The sequence below is a fragment of the Bos javanicus genome, chromosome 28 (assembly GCF_032452875.1).
Source record: "Bos javanicus breed banteng chromosome 28, ARS-OSU_banteng_1.0, whole genome shotgun sequence".
NCBI classification, from domain to species: domain Eukaryota; kingdom Metazoa; phylum Chordata; class Mammalia; order Artiodactyla; family Bovidae; genus Bos; species Bos javanicus.
Window position 1 is genome coordinate 14283215 of NC_083895.1, and position 21418 is coordinate 14304632.

General features: G+C 37.5%; 1 protein-coding gene across 6 annotated transcripts in view; it reads left to right on the forward strand.

The window, feature by feature from the left end:
- Positions 1–20126, forward strand: part of LOC133240345 (zinc finger protein 33B) — an 87511-nt gene extending 67385 nt beyond the window's left edge. For 3 of the 6 annotated variants that reach the window (XM_061404950.1, XM_061404953.1, XM_061404954.1), the window contains one exon: positions 10911–15588. In XM_061404950.1, coding sequence (XP_061260934.1) covers positions 10911–12997 — 2087 coding nt within the window. In that variant the 3' untranslated portion in view covers positions 12998–15588. Of the gene's footprint in view, positions 1–10910; positions 15589–18742 lie in introns of those variants that run through there. The other 3 variants (XM_061404955.1, XM_061404956.1, XM_061404951.1) reach the window with 2 other exon arrangements.
- The last annotated feature ends 1292 nt before the right edge of the window (positions 20127–21418 follow it).

The following is a 21418-nucleotide window of genomic DNA, read 5'->3' on the forward strand; positions in this document are numbered from 1 at the left end:
CAGCTTTCATGTACTCCTTTTCCTATTTGGAACCAGTCTGTTGTTCCATGTCCATTTCTAACTGTTGCTTCCTGACCTGTATATAGCATTATTAGAGAAATGCACATCAAAACTACAGTCACTTCACACCATTCAGAATGGCCCTCATCAAAAAGTCTACAAAGAATAAATGTTGGAGAGGGTGTGAAGAAAAGGGAACCCTCTTGCACTGTTGGTGGGAATGTAAATTGATACAGCCACTGTGGAAGACATTATGGAGATTGCTTAAAAAACTAGGAATAAAACCACCATATGACCCACAATCCCAATCCTAGGCATATACCCTGAGGAAAGCAAAATTGAAAGAGACACGTGTATCCCATTGTTCACTGCAGCATTATTTACAATAGCTAGAACATGGAAGCAGCCTAGATGTCCACTGACAGATGAATGGATAAAGAAGAAAGAAGTAATGGTATATATACACAATGGAATGTTATTCAGCCATAAAAAGGAACATATTTGAGTCAGTTCCAATGAGGTGGATGAACCTAGAACCTATTATACAGAGTGAAGTGAGTCAGAAAGAGAAACATAAATACCGTATTCTAACACATATATATGGAATCTAGAAAAATGGTACTGAAGAATTTATTTACAGGGCAACAGTGGAGAAACAGACATAGAGAATAGACTTATGGACATGGGGAGAGGGGAGGAGTGGGTGAGATGTATGGGAAGAGTAACGTGGAAATTTACATTAAAAAAAATTAAAAGCTTGTATGATGATTTCAGTAGATACAGGAAAAACATTTGACAAAATTCAGCTTTCATTCCAGATTAAGACTCTCAAGTGAAAATAAGACAAAAGGCCTGTTATTGAAAATCAGCTAATGTTGTGCTTAATATTTTAAAACTGAATAACTTCCTAAACAATATCAGGAACAAGACAGGTAGTCCACTCATACTCAGTAACATAATGTAATCTGGCCAGTATAATCAGGGAAGAAAAAGAAAAGAAGGTAGTAGTGGAAAAAGAAGTAGAACTGTCTATTCACAAAAAGATAATTATGTAGAATCATTAAAAAAAATGGCTAGAACTTTTAAGTGCATGTAGGTTGCAAGATAAAAGTCAGCGTACAAAAATCAAGTTTTATTTGCAATAGCACGAACAATATTTTTTTGCTGACCTATCTAGCAAAGATGTGAAAGAGCTCACTGAACATTATAGACCATTGCAGAGGGCAATTTAATACCTAAATAAGTGGAAAGAGATAGCTTCATGTCTTGATATATATACTTTTATACATGGTCATTATCCAGGTGCTCAATATCATTAAGATTTTTCTCATTAAAAAGATGTGTAGATTCAGAACAACTCCAATCCAAGTCCCAACAGGCTTTCTTAGAGTAATTGACTAGCTGATTCCTAACTTCATGTAGAAGTTCAGAGGAGCTAGAATAACAGCTTTGAAAAATAAAAGCTAACTTGTAGGGTAACAACTACCTGATTTCAAGAGTTACTATAAAGTTATGGTGAACAAGACAGTGTGGTGTTAGCCTCAAGGACACATAGAGACGTTGACCAAAATACAGAACCCAGAAATAAATCTATTAGTATATATTATTGTGTCAGAATGTATCAAACTATATAGTTTGAGTGTATTCAGTTGACTCTTCATGTCTGTCTCACTAAAATTCTTTGAGATTGATGTGAAAGTTTCTAAATGGTTGCCTTCTGTGTATTTATCTTATCACCTACTTGTTACATACATCATATTGACTGGCATTGATATGAAACTCTCAACTTTTGAGTAGCACTGCTTTAGAGACACTTGCAAGTAGTCACCAGATGTATAGAGGAATGTCTATATTGTTCATAATAATAGAAAAACTAGATAGTCAACCAGACTATCCATAAGATAGGGGAACCAGTATGTAAATTACAGTGTATTTTCACAGTGGTCTTTTTGACATATATCTATGTACAACAGTGTGGATGAATTTAGGAAACAGTGAAAAAACAAGTCAAAGAAACATATTGGTAAATTTCAGAATGTACGGAGATTTTTTAAAGAAAAATTTTTGATTAAACCTCTTTCATTAAACACTCTGCCTTTGGAGAATTTTACAGGGATTTATATAGGTGAAAGGAAGGGATTTATATAGGTGAAAAGCACGTAATATTTTCAGAGATGCTGCTCTTCTTGAATGGCCTGTATAACATATATTATCAGGGTATAATTTCCTTGAGTGTGACCATATTTTATTCTTAGAAGACAGAATGCTGATGTTATTTGGAGTAATGGGTCATGATATTTGAATTTAAAATAGTTAATGGTTAAGAAGTCTTTATATAGAGAAAGATAAAGCATGGCTGCAAAACTTCAACAATTCGTGAATCTAGATCAAAATTTTAGAGGTGCTCATGCTACTGCTTAGACAAACTTGCTATTTTCTGTAGCTTATGTGGAAATTTTTCCGTTTATATTTTCTGTCTCTACCAGGGTATATTTTGATAAGTTGTATTTTCCCAAGAAATTATTTATTCTCTTCCAAATGTATTTGTAGCAAGTTGTGCAAAAATAGCCTTTTAAGATAATACACCTTGTTTCAATGATTGCTTCTCCCGTATCATTTCTTATTTTGTGTAGTTGCTATTTCTCCCACTTGTTGATTAGATTAGTCAGTGATTTGCCTTTTTTGTGAATTTTTTCAAAGAACCAGCCTTTTGACTTAATTTGTTCAATTTTTGTCTTTCTTTAACTTCTGAGCTAAGAAAACTGCAAAAATAAAAGAAGACCTATTTCACATATTCAAAGAGACCACTAGAAACCTGGGAAAACATACCTAGAATGGTCTTAAGACATACCTTAATAAAATTTTGTTGTTCAGTCGCTCAGTCATGTTCCACAATTTGCAACCCCATGGACTGCAGCATGTCAGGCTTCCCTGTCCTTCACCATCTCCTGGAACTTGGTCAAGCTCATGTCCATTAAGACAGTGATGCTGTCTAACCATCTCATCCCTTTGTTGTCCCCTTCTCCTGCTGTCTTCCATCTTTCCTAGCATTAAGGTCTTTTCTAATGAGTCGGCTCTTCACATCAGGTGGCCAAAGTATCAGAGCTTCAGCTTTAGCATCAGTCGCTCCAATGAATATTCAGAGTTGATTTACTTTAGAATTGACAGGTTTGATCTCCTTGCAGTCCAAGGGACTCTCAAAAGTCTTCTCCAAAACCATAGTTCAGAAGCATCAATTCTTTGGTGCTCAGCCTTCTTTATGGTCCCAACTGTCACATCCATACATGACGACTGGAAAAACCATAGCTTTGACTATACAGACCTTTGTTGGCAAAGTAACGTCTCTGCTTTTTAATACACTCTAGGTTTGTCATAGCTTTTCTTCTAAGGATGAAACATCTTTTAATTTCATGGCTGCAGCCACAATCTGCAGTGATTTTTGGATCCCAAGAAAAGAAAGTCTGTCACTGTTTCCATTGTTTCCCCATCTATTTGCCATGAAGTAATTGGAGCAGATGCCATGATCTTAGTTTCATGAATGTTGAGGTTTAAGCCAGCTTTTTCACTCTCTTTTACCTTCATCAAGAAGCTCTTTAGTTTTTCTTCACTTTCTGCCATTAAGGTGGTATGTCTGAGCATATCTGAGCTTATTGATACTTCTCCCAGCAGTCTTGTTTCCAGCTTGTGCTTCATCCAGCCTGGCGTTTTGCATGATGTACTCTGCATATAAGTTAAATAAGCAGGGTGACAACATACAGTCTTGATGTACTCCTTTCCCAATTTGGAACCAGTCCGTTGTTCTATGTCTGGTTCTAACTGTTGCTTCTTGACCTGCAAACAGATTTCTCAGGAAGCAGGTGAGATGGTCTGGTATTCCCTAAGAATTTTCCACAGTTGGTTGTGATCCACACAGTCAAAGGCTTTAGCATAGTCAATGAAGCAGAAGTAGATATTTTTCTGGAATTCTCTTGCTTTTTCTATCATCCAGCAGATGTTGGCAATTTGATCTCTGGTTCCTCTGCCTCTTCTAAATCCAGCTTCAACATCTGGAAGTCTTCATTATTTACATGGCTATTTGTGAGTTTATTCTTATTTCCTGCTTTTTTCTCTCCTGTTTCCTGCAGTTATTACATTATCTCTGCTTCATTAGAATATATAACATTTATATATTATTCTTCTGTTCTTGTTTTCATCTTTATTTTGGTCTTAGATCTACAGTTAAATGTATTCACTGTTCTATTTTTCTCCCAGTGTTTCCTTAAAGATCTTGGTTGCTCTAAGTTTCTGCGCTTCTAGAAGGTTTCGTGATTACACTTTTAGCTAACTTTGTGACTATCTAAACGTTTTTACATAGCCTTGCTACTTAAAGGAATATAAATAAATGATAAAACCCACTTTCTTTTCTAAAATATGACGCTCCACTGAGCTTTGCTTTGTTTACTGGTGACAAAGTCTATGGCCAAACCTCCATGTTAGTTTTTGTTGAGACATAAGTCTTTTTGTCTAACTGCTACTAACTTCCTTTTAGTAGTTTTATTAACGTATGTCTTAGAGAGGACTTTTCCAGTTCAGTTGTTCCAAGTTCATCGTGGTCCTTTTGAATATGTGGATTAGGTCTTTTATCTTTGGATGGTTTTCTTAGATTGTGCTGTGTGTATGCTTAGTCACTCAGTTGTGTCCGACTCTTTGCGACCCCATGGACTGCAGCTTGCCAGGTTCCTCTGTCCATGGGGATTCTCCAGGCAAGAATACTAGAGTGGGCTGCCATGCCCTCCTCTAAGTTATCTTCCCAACTGAGGGATCGAACCCAGGTCCTCCCACATTGCAGACAGATTCTTTACCGACTGAGCCACTAGGGAAACCTTTTCTTAAATTATAGTTTTCAATTTTAGATTTATCCCATTATTTTCTATTCTTTCTCTTTAAAGACTATAATCATACATACAATTTTGTTTTAATTTTATTTATTATATTTTTGCTCCTACTACTTTTCTGGGTGGTGAAATTACAAGTTTATTTTTTTCCATTTGCTTTTCTGTATTTTTTAATTTATTTTTACATTATAGTTAATTTACAGTGTTATATTAATTGTTACTGTACAGCAAAGTGATTCAGTTATGTGTATAAACATTTTTTAATACTCTTTTCCATTATGGTTTATCACAGAATATTGAATATAGTTCCCTCTGCTGTAGTCGGAGAAGGCGATGGCACCCCACTCCAGTACCCTTGCCTGGAAAATCCCATGGGCGGAGGAGCCTGGTAGGCTGCAGTCCATGGGGTCGCGAAGAGTCGGACATGACTGAGCGACTTCACTGTCACTTTTCACTTGCATGCATTGGAGAAGGAAATGGCAACCCACTCCAGTGTTCTTGCCTGGAGAATCCCAGGGACGGGGGAGCCTGGTGGGCTGCTGTCTGTGGGGTCGCACAGAGTCGGACATGACTGAAGCGACTTAGCAGCAGCAGCAGCTGCTGTATAGTAGGACCTTGTTGTTACCCATTCTATATATAATAGTTTGCACCTGCTAACCACAAACTCCCACTTCATCCCTGCCCACTCTCCCTCACCCTTGGCAACCAGAAGTCTGTTCTCTACGTCTGTGAGTCTCTTTTGTAATTAAGTTCATTTGCATTATATATTAGATTCCACATACAGGTGATATTGTGTGCTATTTGTCTTTCTGTGTCTGACTTACTTCACTTAGTGTGATAATCTCTAGGTCCATCCATGTTGCTGCAAATTGCACGATTTCATTCTTTTTTATGGTTGAGTAGTATCCCATCATGTATATATACCACATCTTCTCTATCCATTCATCAGTTGATGAACATTAGGTTGTTTCCATGTCTTAGCACTGCTGTGACAGCAGTGCATGTATCTTTTTGAATTACAGTTTTGTCTGGATATATGCCCAGCAGTGGGATTGCTGATTTATATGGCAGCTCTATTTTTAGCTTTTTGAGAAACCTTAACTGTTTTCTGTAATGTCTGCACCAACTTATATTCCCACCAGCAGGCAGACTGTCTTTTTAAATCCAGAGTTTACTCATTCCGTTTTCCTTTTTTTTTTTTTTTTTAGTCTTTGGTTATTGCTCTTGCTGTTTTAATGCCTTTTTTGTTGCCATTTATGAAATTTTCACTCAAGTCTGTTTTCTCTTTGGTCTATTAGTATGCTTGGGCTGTTCTAACAAAACACCATATACTGGGCGGCTTATAGAGCAGAAATGCATTTTCTCACAGTACTGGAGGCTAGTTGTTCAAGATAAAGGTGCCAGCAGCATTCGTTTCTGGTGAGGTCTCTTTCCTCAGCTTGCAGACAGCACCTTTTCACTGTCCTCACATGGCCTTTTCTCTGCAACCCATGAAGAGCAAGTGAACTCTGGTGTCCTTGCCTCTTCTAATAAGGATAACATTTCCATTGGATTTGTGCTCTACCCTTATGAACTCATTTAACCTTAACTACTTCCTAAAAAGTTCTATCTCCAAGTACAGCCACGTTGGGGATTAAGACTTCAACATATGAATTTGGAAGGGGGGAAGTAATTCAGTCTTTATCAGATTCTTTGCAATTTAACTCCTGAAGTGATTTGGTCTTTTTTACCATTTTTACCAGTTCTTGCCTCCTTAGTTGCTCATTACTCCAGGTCCGTTCATTTGGCTTTCCTAGCAGTCTGACCTTTATCAGAACTGAGATATCATTCAATATTTTCCCACTGACAATGGAACTTTTTCTTTCTAGGAGTAATTTTATTTGTGGTTCAGTTCAGTCACTCAGTCACATCTGACTCTTTGCAACCCCATAGACTGCAAAATGCCAGGCTTCCCTGTCCATCACCAAGCTTGCTTGCTCAAACTCATGTGATTGAATCAGTGATGCCATCCAACCATCTCATCCTCTCTTGTCCCCTCTCATCCAGCCTTCAATCTTTCCCAGCATCAGAGTCTTTTCCAATGAGTCAGTGCTTCGTATCAGGTGGCCAAAGCATTGGAGTTTCAGCTTCAACATCAGTCCTTCTAGTGAATATTCAGTACTGATTTCCGTTAGAACTAATTGGTTTGATCTCCTTGCAGTCCAAGGGATTCTCAAGAGTCTTCTCCAACACCACAGTTCAAAATCATCAAATCTTTGACGCTCAGGTTTCTTTATGATCCAACTCTCATATCCATACATGACTGCTGGAAAAACCATTAACTTTTGACTAGACGGACTTTTGTTGGCATAGTAATATCTCTGTTTTTTAATATGCTGTCTAGGTTTGTCATAGCTTTTCTTCCAAAAAGTGAGCATCTTTTGATTTCATGGCTGCATTCACCATCTGCAGTGATTTTGGAGCCCAAGAAAAGAAAGGCTGTCACTGTTTCCATTGTTTCCCCATGTGTTTGCCATGAAGTGATGGGACTGGATGCCATGATCTTAGTTTTCTGAATGTTGAGTTTTAAGCTAACATTTTCACTCTTCTCTTTCACTTCCATCAAGAGGCTCTTTAGTTCTTCTTTGCTTTCTGCCATAAGTGTGGTAACATTTGCATATCTGAGATTATTGATATTTCTCCCAGCAATCTTGATTCCAGCTTGTGCTTCTTCCAGTCCAGCATTTCTCATGATGTATTCTGCATATAAGTTAAATAAGCAGGGTGGGTGACAATATACAGCCTTGACGTATTCCTTTCCTGACTTGGAATGAGTCTTTTTTTCCATGTCCAGTTCTAACTGTTGCGTCTTGACCTGCATACACATTTCTCGGGAGGCAGGTAAGGTGGTCTGGTATTCCCATCTCTTTTAAGAATTTTCAACAGTTTGTTGTGATCCACACAGTCAAATGCTTTGGCATAGTCAATAAAGTAGAAGTAGATGTTTTTCTGGAACTCTCTTGCTTTTTCGATGATCCAACAGATGTTGGCAATTTAATCTCTGGCTCCTCTGCCTTTTCTAAATCCAGCTTCAACATCTGTAAGTTCACAGTTCACATACTGTTGAAGCCTGACTTGGAGAATTTTGAGCATTATTTTGCTAGTGTGTGACATAAGTGCAATTGTGCAGCAGTTTGAAAATTCTTTGGCACTGCCTTTCTTTGGGTTTGGAATGAAAACTGATCTCTTCCAGTCCTGTGGCCATTCCTGAGTTTTCCAAATTTGCTGGCATGTTGAGTGCAGCACTTTCACAGCATCATGTTTTAGGATTTGAAATAGCTCATCTGGAATTCCATCACCTGCACTATCTTTGCTCATAATGATGCTTCCTAAGGCCCACTTGACTTTCCACTCCAGGATATCAGGCCCTCAGTGAGTGATCACACCATCGTTATCTTTTTTTTGTATATAGTTCTTCTTTGTATCCTTGCCACCTCTTCTTAATATATTCTGCTTCTATTAGGCCCATACCATTTCTGTCCTTTATTGTGCTCATCTTTGCATGAAATGTTCCCTTGGTATCTCTGATTTTCTTGAAGAGATCTCTAGTCTTTCTCTTTCTATTGTTTTCCCCTGTTTCTTTGCATTGATCACTGAGGAAGGCTTTCTTGTCTCTCTGTGCTGTTCTTTGGAATTCTACATTCAAATGTGTATACCTTTCTTTTTCTCCTTTGCCTTTCACTTCTCTTATCAGCTATTTGTAAGGCCTCCTCAGACAGCCATTTTGTTTTTTGCATTTCTTTTTCTTGGGGATGGTCTTAATCCCTGCCTCCTGTACAATGTCATTAACCTCCGTCCATAGTTCTTCAGGCACTCTATCAGATCTAATCCGTTGAATCTATTTGTCACTTCCACTGTATAATCATATGGGATTTGATTTAGGTCATACCTGAATGGTCACAATAAACTGTGGAAATTTCTGAAAGAGATGGGAATACCAGACCACCTGACCTGCCTCTTGAGAAACCTATATGCAGGTTAGGAAGCAACAGTTAGAACTGGACATGGAACAACAGACTGGTTCCTAATAGGAAAAGGAGTACATCAAGGCTGTATATTGTCACCCTGCTTATTTACCTTATATGCAGAGTACATCATGAGAAATGCTGGGCTGGAAGAAGCACAAGCTGGAATCAGGATTGCTGGGAGAAATATCAATTACCTCAGATATACAGATGACACCACCCTTATGACAGAAAGTGAAGAGGAACTAAAAAGCCTCTTGATGAAAGTGAAAGAAGAGTTAAAAAGTTGGCTTAAAGCTCAACATTCAGAAAACGAAGATCATGGCATCCGGTCCCATCACTTTATGGGAAATTGATGAGGAAACAGTGGAAACAGTGTCAGACTTTAATTTGGGGACTCCAAAATCACTGCAGATGGTGATTGCAGCCATGAAATTAAAAGACACTTACTCCTTGGAAGTAAAGTTATGACCAACCTAGACAGCATATTGAAAAGCAGAGACATTACTTTGCCAACAAAGGTCCATCTAGTCAAGGCTATGGTTTTTCCTGTGGTCATGTATGGATGTGAGAGTTGGACTGTGAAGAAAGCTGAGTGCCAAAGAATTGATGCTTTTGAACTGTGGTGTTGGAGAAGACTCCCTTGGACTATAAGGAGATCCTACCAGTCCATTCTAAAGGAGATCAGTCCTGGGTGTTCATTGGAAGGAATGATGCTAAAGCTGAAACTCTAGTACTTTGGCTGCCTCATGCGAAGAGTTGACTCATTGGAAAAGACTCTGACGCTGGGAGAGATTGGGGGCAGGAGGAGAAGGGGACGACAGAGGATGAGATGGCTGGATGGCATCACTGACTCAATGGACGTGACTTTGAGTGAACTCCGGGAGTTGGTGATGGACAGGGAGGCCTGGCGTGCTGCAATTCATGGAGTCGCAAAGAGTCAGACACGACTGAGCGACTGAACTGAATGGTCTAGTGGTTTTCCCTACTTTCTTCAATTTAAGTCTAAATTTGGCAATAAGGCATTCATGATCTGATCCACAGGCACCTTCCAGTCTTGCTTTTGCTGACTGTATAGAGCTTCTCCATATTTGGCTGCCAAGAATATAATCAGTCTGATTTGGTATTGACCATCTGGTGATGTCCATGTGTAGTCCTCTCTTGTGTTGTTGGAAGAGGGTGTTTGCTGTGACCAGTGCATTCCCTTGGTAAAATTCTGTTAGCCTTTGCCCTGCTTCATTTTGTACTCCAAGGCCAAATTTGCCTGTTACTCCAGGAATGTCTTGACTTCCTACTTTTGCATTCCAGTCCCCTATAATGAACAGGACATCTCTTTTTGGTTGTTAGTTCTAGAATGTCATGTAGGTCTTCATAGAACTGTTCAACTTCAGCTTCTTCAGCATTACTGATTGGGGCATAGACTTGGATTACAGTGATATATGTGTTTATTCATCTCTAAGTTCTCTGTCTCATCTTTTACATGTATTTATAACACAAGGTAATATGTGATATGCAGAGAGTCAGTCTTCAACTGACTTTCTGCATACCTATGAAAATTGAAACTCTAATCTCAGATTCTTTTGTATTTGAATACTCATTTACTTACTTAATGGTGATTTGAAGTTAGTAGTATTCTGTAGTTGTGCCCAAGTAATGTGTTGTTGGTAATTTTATTTTCTCTCCTTATATTTATCCATAAGTGTTTTGGAGAATTCATGGAGACGTTCGGATTTAAAGAGTTGCTCTTACTCCTCAGACATACTGAGGAATGTCTGAAAACCAAATGTATGTTTTCTAAGAACAGTTTGCTCTTCCTTTTCCACTATTCTGGGCTGTTTTTTTCTTGTTTTTGTTTTTTCACCTGAAACTCTAGAAATAGAAAAAACAACATACTTACATTTACCTTCATCCCTGGAGACTAAACAACAAATCAAAATCAGCTACCAGCAATGTAGGGCATTTGTAAGTAGGTCTCATTCCATAAGAAATGTGTTGATTTTCATATGGTGAGATAAATTTTTCTTGTTTCTAGAAGTCTGGAAAACTGATCACATGAAAGAAAGGAGCCATGAAAACCAGCCTAAACATGTATGGGAAGTTGTATTGATCAATAACAAAAGGCTGACTAAAGAACAAGGTAATGTACTAGGGAAGTCACTTGAGTTGGACACAGATTCTTTTCCTTACAGAAAAATACTCTGTCAGTGTGTCTCATGTGGAATGAGCTTCAACTATATTTCAGAATTGGTTATCGATAAGAAAAACTCTTTAGGGAAAAAGACTGATGAATTTAATGCCTGTGGAAAACTGCTACTCAGTATTAAACATGAGAAAACTCATACTAGAGAAAAAAATGAATATTTTAAAAGTGGAAAAATTGTCAGTCATAAAGAGGATTCTGTTCAGCTTGAGAAGATTCAAACTTTAGAGCAAAATTTCGAATATAACATACATCAAGAATCCTTCAATGAAAAGGTAGTACTCAATACATACAAGACAGAGATCACTGAAGAGAATGACTGTGCCTATGATGAATATGGGAGAAGATTCTGTGATAGCTCATCCTTCTTGTTCCATCAGACAGCTCCCTCAAAGGAAAATCACTATGAATTTGGTGATTGTGGGAAATCCTTATGTCTAAAGTCCTCCCTTTTAAAACATGATGGGGCACATTTGAAACACTGTGAATATGGTGAAAGTGGGAATAATTTCAGGAGGAAGTTCTACCTCTCACAGCTTCAGAAAACTCAAAAAGGAGAGAAGCACTTTGAATGTAATGAATGTGGGAAAGCTTTTTGGGAGAAGTCACACCTCACTCGACATCAGAGGATTCACACAGGAGAGAAAAACTTTCAATGTAATGAGTGTGGAAAAACTTTCTGGGAGAAATCAAACCTCACTAAACATCAGAGGTCACACACAGGGGAGAAACCGTATGAATGCAGTGAATGTGGGAAAGCGTTCAGCCACAAGTCAGCCCTCACATTACACCAGAGAACACATACGGGGGAGAAACCCTATCAGTGTAATGCATGTGGGAAAACTTTTTATCAGAAGTCAGACCTCACTAAACATCAGAGAACACACACAGGACTAAAACCCTATGAATGTTATGAATGTGGGAAATCTTTCTGTATGAATTCACACCTTACAGTACATCAGAGAACTCATACAGGGGAGAAACCCTTTGAATGTCCTGAGTGTGGGAAGTCTTTCTGTCAGAAGTCACATCTTACACAACATCAGAGAACTCACATAGGAGATAAACCCTATGAATGTAATGCATGTGGGAAAACTTTCTACCACAAGTCAGTACTCACCAGGCATCAGATAATACATACAGGTTTGAAACCTTATGAATGTTACGAATGTGGGAAAACCTTCTGCTTGAAGTCTGACCTCACAGTACATCAGAGAACTCACACAGGAGAGAAACCCTTTGCGTGCCCTGAGTGTGGGAAATTTTTCAGCCATAAGTCAACCCTATCTCAGCACTATAGAATCCATACAGGGGAGAAACCCTATGAATGTCACGAATGTGGAAAAATCTTCTATAATAAATCTTACCTAACAAAACATAATAGAACACATACAGGGGAGAAGCCCTATGAGTGCAACGAATGTGGGAAAACCTTCTGCCAGAAGTCACAGCTCACTCAGCACCAGAGAATTCACATAGGGGAGAAACCCTATGAATGCAGTGAGTGTGGAAAGGCTTTCTGCCATAAGTCAGCTCTGATTGTACATCAGAGAACACATATAGAAGAAAAGCCCTATAAATGTAACGAATGTGGAAAATCTTTTTGTGTGAAGTCAGGACTTACTCTGCATCAGAGGAAGCACACAGGAGAAAAGCCCTATGAATGTAATGAATGTGGGAAATCCTTCAGTCACAAATCATCACTCACGGTACATCACAGGGCTCACACAGGAGAGAAGTCTTGTCAATGTAATGAATGTGGGAAAATTTTTTACCGTAAATCAGACCTCGCTAAACATCAGAGATCACACACAGGGGAGAAGCCCTATGAATGTAACACATGTCAGAAAACCTTTTCTCAGAAGTCAAACCTTATTGTACATCAGCGAACGCACATAGGAGAAAAACCTTATAATTGAAGTGAATATTAGAAATGTTGAGCCACAATTCAGCACCTACTCCGTTTCAGAGAATTCACACTATGGAGAAAGCTCTGTTGATATCCTGAATGTTTAATAACTTTCATCCACATAACTGGCCTTATTTTACTCCAAAGTAATGATATAGGACCAATTTCTACACTGAAACAAGTATAGGGCAGTCTTGTTAAGAGATAATATTCCACTGAATGTCATGTACTGGCATAAACCTCACAGATTTTGATTTTGTGAAGTTCTAACAAAAATACTAGGTTATGTCAGAATTTATATAGGGGAGAAATCTGTCCATTTGAGACTTATGAATTGACGATTTTCTTTAGAGGTAATTTAACTTCAAAAGCTAGAATTTGTGTTTTGGTTTTGATGCTATGGTTATTTTTAGGAAACAGCAGATTGTAATTTATAGATGCATATTGTGCAATGTAAAGCTTTAAGGACTAAAAAGAATAGTAAAATAGGCTCAAAAGAAGTTGCAGTAGTAGTAGTGCATAGAATTCTGATGTGCCCTTTACAAAGCTTTTTCTAATAATAGTTACATAACTATAACATACTCTAATAACAGTGTTACATAACCATATTAATAGCCCTAACAGGAAATTGATGGTACCCTACTACTAAGTCAGATACAGACTTTATTCAGATTTCACTAGTGTTTACATGTAATCTTTATGTTTGTCTGTGCATTTCTATGAAAATTTTGTGGTTTATATATTTGAGTAACCTTCAACACATGTTGTAAAATCAAAAAGGAATCTGGAGTTTGTATTACTTGAAGATTACAAAGGAATCAGGATTTCACCACAGGAAGTTAATAAATACTATTAATTATTAATAATAATCATAGCCTTTGTGCTACCCTAATCCTGGCAACCATTTAAATATGAATCTTTTTAAAAGCAGAGATAAACTGAATAATTAGGGCAGAAGCATTAAACACCAGTGAAGTATCCGTTAAGTTCACAGGACTTAGGTATGTACATTACATAAACTGTATGTTTCTTACACAGAATGGAACTTAACATAATTGTGAATAAAAAATAGATACTCCTAGTTTACCCGTTGTTACAACATTAGGCACATCTCCCTTGTGTATAAGGCCTGGAGCAAGTTTAAAAGGAAGCCCACAAAGCTCATGTCTAACCTTTTAAAACTTATAAATCAAAATAACTAAACGTTCAATAAAATGTATTCTCTGCATGAGGATGTCTAGGCCCTAGTCCCATTGCCCCTTCTCTTTCACCCATAGCTTATTGAAGACCATGATGTGCCTTGAGTATACATATGTAAATACTCTAGCCTTTAGCCTGAATTTATCCAGACCCTGAGTAAGCACCTGCTTTCCAAGACAGGGTCCAGGAAGGAAGTTTCAGATTAGACAATACTCAGAGCTATAAATTAGACTGTAAATTCAAGGGTCTGATGTACCCTGAGATCTGGGCCCTTAATGACTGTTGACTCTCTGAGGAGGAAGACTGAGGCTGGAGCATGGCCAGAATGGAACTAGAGCAGTGCTTTTATTGATAGGGTAGAGGTGATATACTAAATTATATGATCAGATTATGTAAACAATTACATTAAGCTAATAATGTAAGATTATACGATCTAGTGATCTTAGATTATATACAGAGTCTAAGCTTCCATTGTAGGAAACCAGGAAAAGAAGAGCAAATTAAGTTCAAATTATAAAAAAAAATAATAATAATAATGAGAACTTAGGCAGATATCAGAGTAATTGAAAACAGGAAACCAATGGAGAAAATAAAACCAAAAGCTGGTTCTTAGAGCAGGACAATAAAATTGATAAATCTCTAGTCAGGTTAGCTAAAAAAAAAGAAGATACAAATTGCTAACATCAGGAATGAAAGGGGGCCATAACTGTGATCCCCTTCACATCAAAAGGGTTATAAAGGAATGTTATGGACAACTCTGTACCCACGGGTTTGATAACCTAAATGAAATGGGCCAATTCCTTGGAAGAAACAATCTGCCAAAACTCAAAGAAGGACAAATCTAAATAGGCATATGTCTTAAGAAATTGAATCAATTTTTAATCTTCCAAAGCAGAAAGTATTAAGCCCAGATGTTTTTACTGATGAATTCTACCAAATTAAGGAAGAAATAGTATCAGTTCTCTACAGTATCTTACAGAATGTAAAAGCAGAGCTTTTACTTATTCTTTGAGGCCAGCATTACCCTAATTGTAAAGCCACTGAAAGACAAGAAAGCCAAGGTACAGACCAGGATCTCATTAATAGATATAGAAATCCTCAACAATATGCTTGCAAATTGAATCCAACCGTGTATAAAAAGAATTACATGACATGATCAAGTGGGATTTATCCAGGTATGCAAGGCTAGTCCAATATTTAATAACTAATGTAGCCCATCATATCAACAGGCTAAAGAAGAAATATATGATCATATCAGTAGATGCAGAAAAAATTTCAGAAACTCTTAACATCCATTCATGGTAATTAAAAAAACCCAGTAAGTGAGGAATACAGGAACTTTTTACCAAGTTTCCTCAACTTGGTAAAAAAAAAATATATCTATAAAAATCCTATAGCTAACATCATACTTAATGATGAGAAACTAGATGCTTTTCCAGTAAGATAAAGAGCAAGGCAAGGAGGTCCCTGTAACCATACCTTTTTAGCAGCCTTCAGGAAGTCCTACCTAATGCAGCAAGATAAGGGAAATAAAAGGTACACAGATTTGGAAGGAAGAGATACAACTATTGATGTTCACAGATAACATGATTGTCTATGTAGAAAATTCCAGAGAATCAGCAACAAAAAATTCTCCTGACACTAGAAAACAGTCACAGAAAGGTTACTGAATATGATGCTCAGGCAGGTGATAAAAAGAAAGGAGCTATCAAGAAACAGAGGTACAGAAGAACCTTAGATGCATATGGCTAAATGAGACAAGTCAATTGAAAAGGTTTTATACTGTATAATTCCAACCATAATGGATTCTAATAAAGGCAAAACTGTGGAGACACTAAAAATATAAGTGGTTTCCAGGTGTTCAGGGTGAAGGACAGAGGGATGAATAGGTGGATTACAGACAATTTTTAGGATAGTGAAACTATCCTATAGGATACATGTCATGCATTTGTTAAAACATACAAAGTGTCAACTAAACAGAAAATTAGCAAGGAAAAAAAAAAAAAAGAGGTGTGTAAGGCAACTGGAAATTTAAACATCACTGGATATTTGATGATATTAAGAATTTATTCTTAAAAAAAAAAAGAAACCAATATTCATTGCAATACTATTTATAATAGCCAAGAAATGAAAGCATGAATAAAGAAGATGTGGTACATGTATACAATGAAATATTACTCAACATTAAAAGGAGTGAAATAATGCCATTTGCAGCAACATGGATAGACCTAAAGATGATCATACTAAGTGAACAAAGTCAGAGAAAGACAAATACATATGATATCATATATGTGAAATCTTAAAAAATGATATAAATGAACTTATTTACAAAACGGACAGACCCAAAGACATAGAAAACAAACTTATGGTTCCCAAAGAGGAAAGAGGGAGAGGGATAAATTAGGGATATTAGATTAATAGATACACTCCTATATATAAATCAGAAAAGCAACAAAGTCCTACTGTATAGCACAGGGAACTCTACTCAGTATTCTGTAATAACCTATAAGGGAAAGAATCTGAAAATAATATGTGTAACTGAGTCATTTTGGTGTATACCTGAAACTAAAGAACACTGAATCAATTATATTTCAATTAAAAAAAATGAAAAAAAAAATAAAACATCTGTATGAAAAATTAAAAGGAAAAACTTATGATAAAATCTGAAAGTGAAAAAAAAAAGTTGAACATACAAAATAATAGACCTGAAACTCAGATAACTAAACCCTAATCACAAGTTTCTTGAGTCAACAATATGTTCGAAACACATACAGATCTCTGTTCTTTTCATCTTCAAGGACAATTTTACCTGAAATCATTCAAGGTGGCCCTGTCCAAAAAAAAAAATCTCAGTTCTTTCCAGAAAAAAAAAAAAAAAAATCTTCCAGCAAACAAAAGCCCAGGTCCAGACGGCTTCACAGCTGAATTCTACCAAAAATTTAGAGAAGAGCTAACACCTATCCTGCTCAAATTCTTCCAAAAAATTGCAGAGGAAGGTAAACTTCCAAACTCATTCTATGAGGCCACCATCACCCTAATACCAAAACCTGACAAAGATCCCACAAAAAAAGAAAACTACAGGCCAATATCACTGATGAACATAGACGCAAAAATCCTTAACAAAATTCTAGCAATCAAAATCCAAAACTATTTTTTTTAGTTCCCAACCAATTTCCTGGGACCTCATTGAACTTTGGGAATATTCAAGGCATTATGTCATACATGTGAATATTTTCTGTCATTGGCATCATAATAAATAAAAGAAAAAAACAAATTCCAGATGAAGGTAATAGTAGAGTCTAAGACATCATGAGAAAAAAAAAAAAAAAAGAAAGTAAAAGGAAACTCAAAAAAAAAAAAAAAAACATACAAAGTGTAAAACACACCTACAAAGTGTAAAACACACCTACAGAGTATAAAACACATCTACAAAGTGTAAAACACAACGGGTCAACCCTAATGTAAACCATGGACTTTAGTTGTAAAAATGTATCATATTGGTTCATCAGTTATAACAAATGCACCACACTAATGCTCGGTATTAATAAGGGAAAAGTGTGGAGGGAGGTAGAGGTAAAGGGGTATATAGGAACTCTGTGCTTTCTGCTCATTTTTTCTGTAGCCCTAAAACTGCTCAAAAAAATGGAGTGTATTAAATAAACAACCCTGCCACATATTACTTTCTTATATATTTACAGAATTTGAAACTCATATGATTCAGTACCAGTTTTTCCATGGTGGGGGTGGAGTAGGGTAGGGAATGCATTCTTAGAAATCATATATTGTCAACCACTAAGGCATATTTTCAATTATAGCTTTCTGCTTTTCTAAGTCGTCTTATCTTCTTTTGAAATTACCTTAAATTACTTACCTCTCATTACAACATCTTGTTTCTGCACTGAACATATGTTTCTGCCCTGCAGCTATAATAATCACTGATGAACATTTGGGTTGTTTTTATAGTCTTCAGAATACTTTAAATTATAGCAACTGTGGCTTGAAATTAAGGCCCAGTGTAATAGAGTCTCTTCACATCTGAAACTAAGAAGACCTTTGATAGCCTAACTGCAGGTTTCCCTCCCTATTCTTCTCCCCCAGGTCACTGTAGTCAGACAGTCTTCCTTGTTTATCTGGGGAACCAGTTCTTGGTTTCCCCTCAGTGGCAAGTTTCACTTTCCTACCAGCCCACAAAATTATTCTGAAAAACCATTCCCATCTTCTCACAGAAACTTTGCTGCACCCTCTGCATACTACAGAGCCATTTCCCACAACCCCTGGTTTTTCCTTTGTTCCCAAGCATGATAACCTGTGTGACCCTTGGATGGTGGTGTCATGTCCTCTCGCCTGGCCTGTGAATATATATAACTAGTAAGCTTATGTAGATCTCATCTGTCCAGTGTAAAGTCTCACATGTTCAGCTATTGCATTACCCCAGGGCATAAATCCTGCCACCAACAGAGTGACTAGGAGGCAGTTAATACAGCTGGGCATGAACAAGATTGTCCCATCTAAGACAGGTCACCTGGTCACTTAGCTAATTGCTCTTGTCTAACAGGTTCCGTGATGTGGCAGAGGCTGCTTGGGATGGAACCACCAACTGCTGGCAGGCTTGCACTTCGGCCTGCTCTGCTCTATGTTCTTTTTTGGATATTGCTATCTCTTCCCACTCTAAGAGGCTCTTGTTCCTAAGAGAATGGTTCATTGGCTGTGCCCCCTGCATGACTTGCCATGGGGTTCAGTGTGTTTGGCAGGTGGTATCTGAGCTACCTGTGAGGCCGGCTTCTGGACCATGGCACTTGCCCTTGTAACTACCCAGAATGTCCACATCAGGGGTGATGTACATGGCTAGAAGTCCAGAATAACTGAGGAAATTTGTATGAGAGAAATAAGAGAGTAAGAAACCTGCATGGCAGAAAAAGACAGCCGTAGCAGACAGAGGATGTTAAGTCAGCCAGCCTCTCTGGGTTATGGGCCCAGCATGCTTTTGCTTCACCACCTGTTGTGTCTTTTGTTTTGTTTTTTTTTTTTTAAAGAAAAAAGGTTCTGCATTCATGGTTAGAGGACAAAACTCCTATCCTGTGGTGCAGCAAAGAGGTTAGTTCAAATGCAGCTTAAGCCTGGGATCCTTGCACCATGTGAAGCAGCCATTGCCATGGAGCAGGCCCCTAACCCTTTCCTGAAGAAAGAAATTTATAAATTTGATCAGAGTAAAGAGAACCCTCCTGAAGTGTAGCAAGTAACCACAGAAAGAAAAGAAATGGAAAGAATGAAGGGAGGGAGGGAGGCAGAGACTTAGATATGAGGAGAGTAAATAACAAAATAACTGAAATATAGGTCCATAGTTTGTTTTGAAATTGAGATGTGGTTTCTGTACAATATTATATAAATTATATCCACAATTTGACTCAATTAGAAATCCAGAATATACTAAAATTATTTGTACAACAAAAGATAAAAGGGTGCTGATTGGCTTTTGTATCTTCCAAATTAACTTGAATATTAACGTTAATGCTGAAGTGTACCATTGGTAAATTTTCATAGCCTTAATACAGGGCTCAAGTTATACCTGGGAACCCCCCTAAATTTAATTATGTTACCCCCTAAAATCTTAGAGGTGTTATTGAATATAAAACACAGTGTTATACTGAAATTCCCTCCAAAATTCATGTTGAAATCTAACTGCCAGTATGATGGTATTTCGTGGCGGGGCTTTTAGGAGTGATTCAGTTAGGAGAACAGAGTCCTCATGAATGGGGTTAGTGCTCTTAAAATAGAGACTCCAGAAAATTCCCTTACTTCTTCCGCCGTGTGGGGACTTAGGAAAAGATAGCCTTCTGTGAACAGGAAGCAGTTCTCACCAAAAAAGGAGTCTTTTGGTGCTATGATCTTGGACTTCCCAGCCTCTTTAACTGTGAGAAATAAACTTTTGTTGTTTATAAGCCACCTGGTCCATTGTATTTTATTATAGTAACCCCGAGAGTCTGAGTCATTTAGGAACAAATAGGATGTTTCATCTTAACCAACAGAACTATTGACTTAAGTTTCGCATGGTCATAACACCCACTGACTTAATTTTAGCATAATCCCATAGAAAGCATGGATGCTCTGATCCAAAGAATAATAAAATTAAATTTTTGGCACTTACAAATTGGATTGACAAAAGGAGACCGTAGTGTACCATATACCTCAATTGAAACCATAGTAAATACCTGCCGAGAACAAGTGATCATCGCCACTACTTCTCTGTTTAATGATCCAGTATAGCTTGTTCTTAGCCTGGAAATGATGGTGCTTCACAGTACATTATTAAAACCTTAATGCTATGGCCTATCTGCTAAGAATCTAGTACCCATTGTTACTGAAATTACTATTTCCATTCAAATAGCAAGTAGTAAGTATTTTGTTATTCCAGTTTGGCTAATGTTCTGTTCAGTGCTCTTTTTAACACCCTTTCAGCCACAGTTTACCTTCACCTCAAGGGACGCAAGGTGCCTTTACCAGGCTACCCATGGGATACCTGAACAACTCTGCCATTGCACAGTCTTTGCAGGCAATGTCTTAACTGCATCCAGTTTCCTCCAGGAGTACAGGTATGACATGACATTGATGACATCCTCCTCTGAGGAAATTCATTTCACAGATTGATTGAGGGCTTATAAATACTCCCAAAAAAAGCATAAGTTATTTCACCACACAGAGATCTGCCTCATCAGTTGAGTTCCTGAAAATCACTTGTAAAACAAGGGCTGTTTCATCTCTGATGCTGTCAAGAAGCAGCTACAGACTGCTTTTTGTTTTCTGTTCTTAATACACACAATGTTAATATAAATACATAAGAGTCCTTTTTGGGCTCTGCAGGCAATATATCCCCCACTTAAAATTTTTAATTTCACTGATGGTGTTACTTTCAAATGCCCAACTTATATAGGGCTTCCTTCACAAACAGCCTTAAGAATTGATCTGAATTGAAATCAGTAGGCACTCCCATTAGTGCTCTCAAAGACACTCTCACTGTGGAGGCTTTAGCAGCCTCTTGTCCCTCCTGGAGTCCAAGAGTACAAGGAATACCATGCTGGATTTACAGCATGGTATTTACATGGTATTTACAGATTCTGTAAATCTGTTGATGTTGGTTTTGACAGATGCAGGCAGGGAAGGCAAATGCTTGTACAGGGTAAATATCTTTGACGGAAGGTACAAGATACAGTCCCATTTTGTGATGAGAATGGTC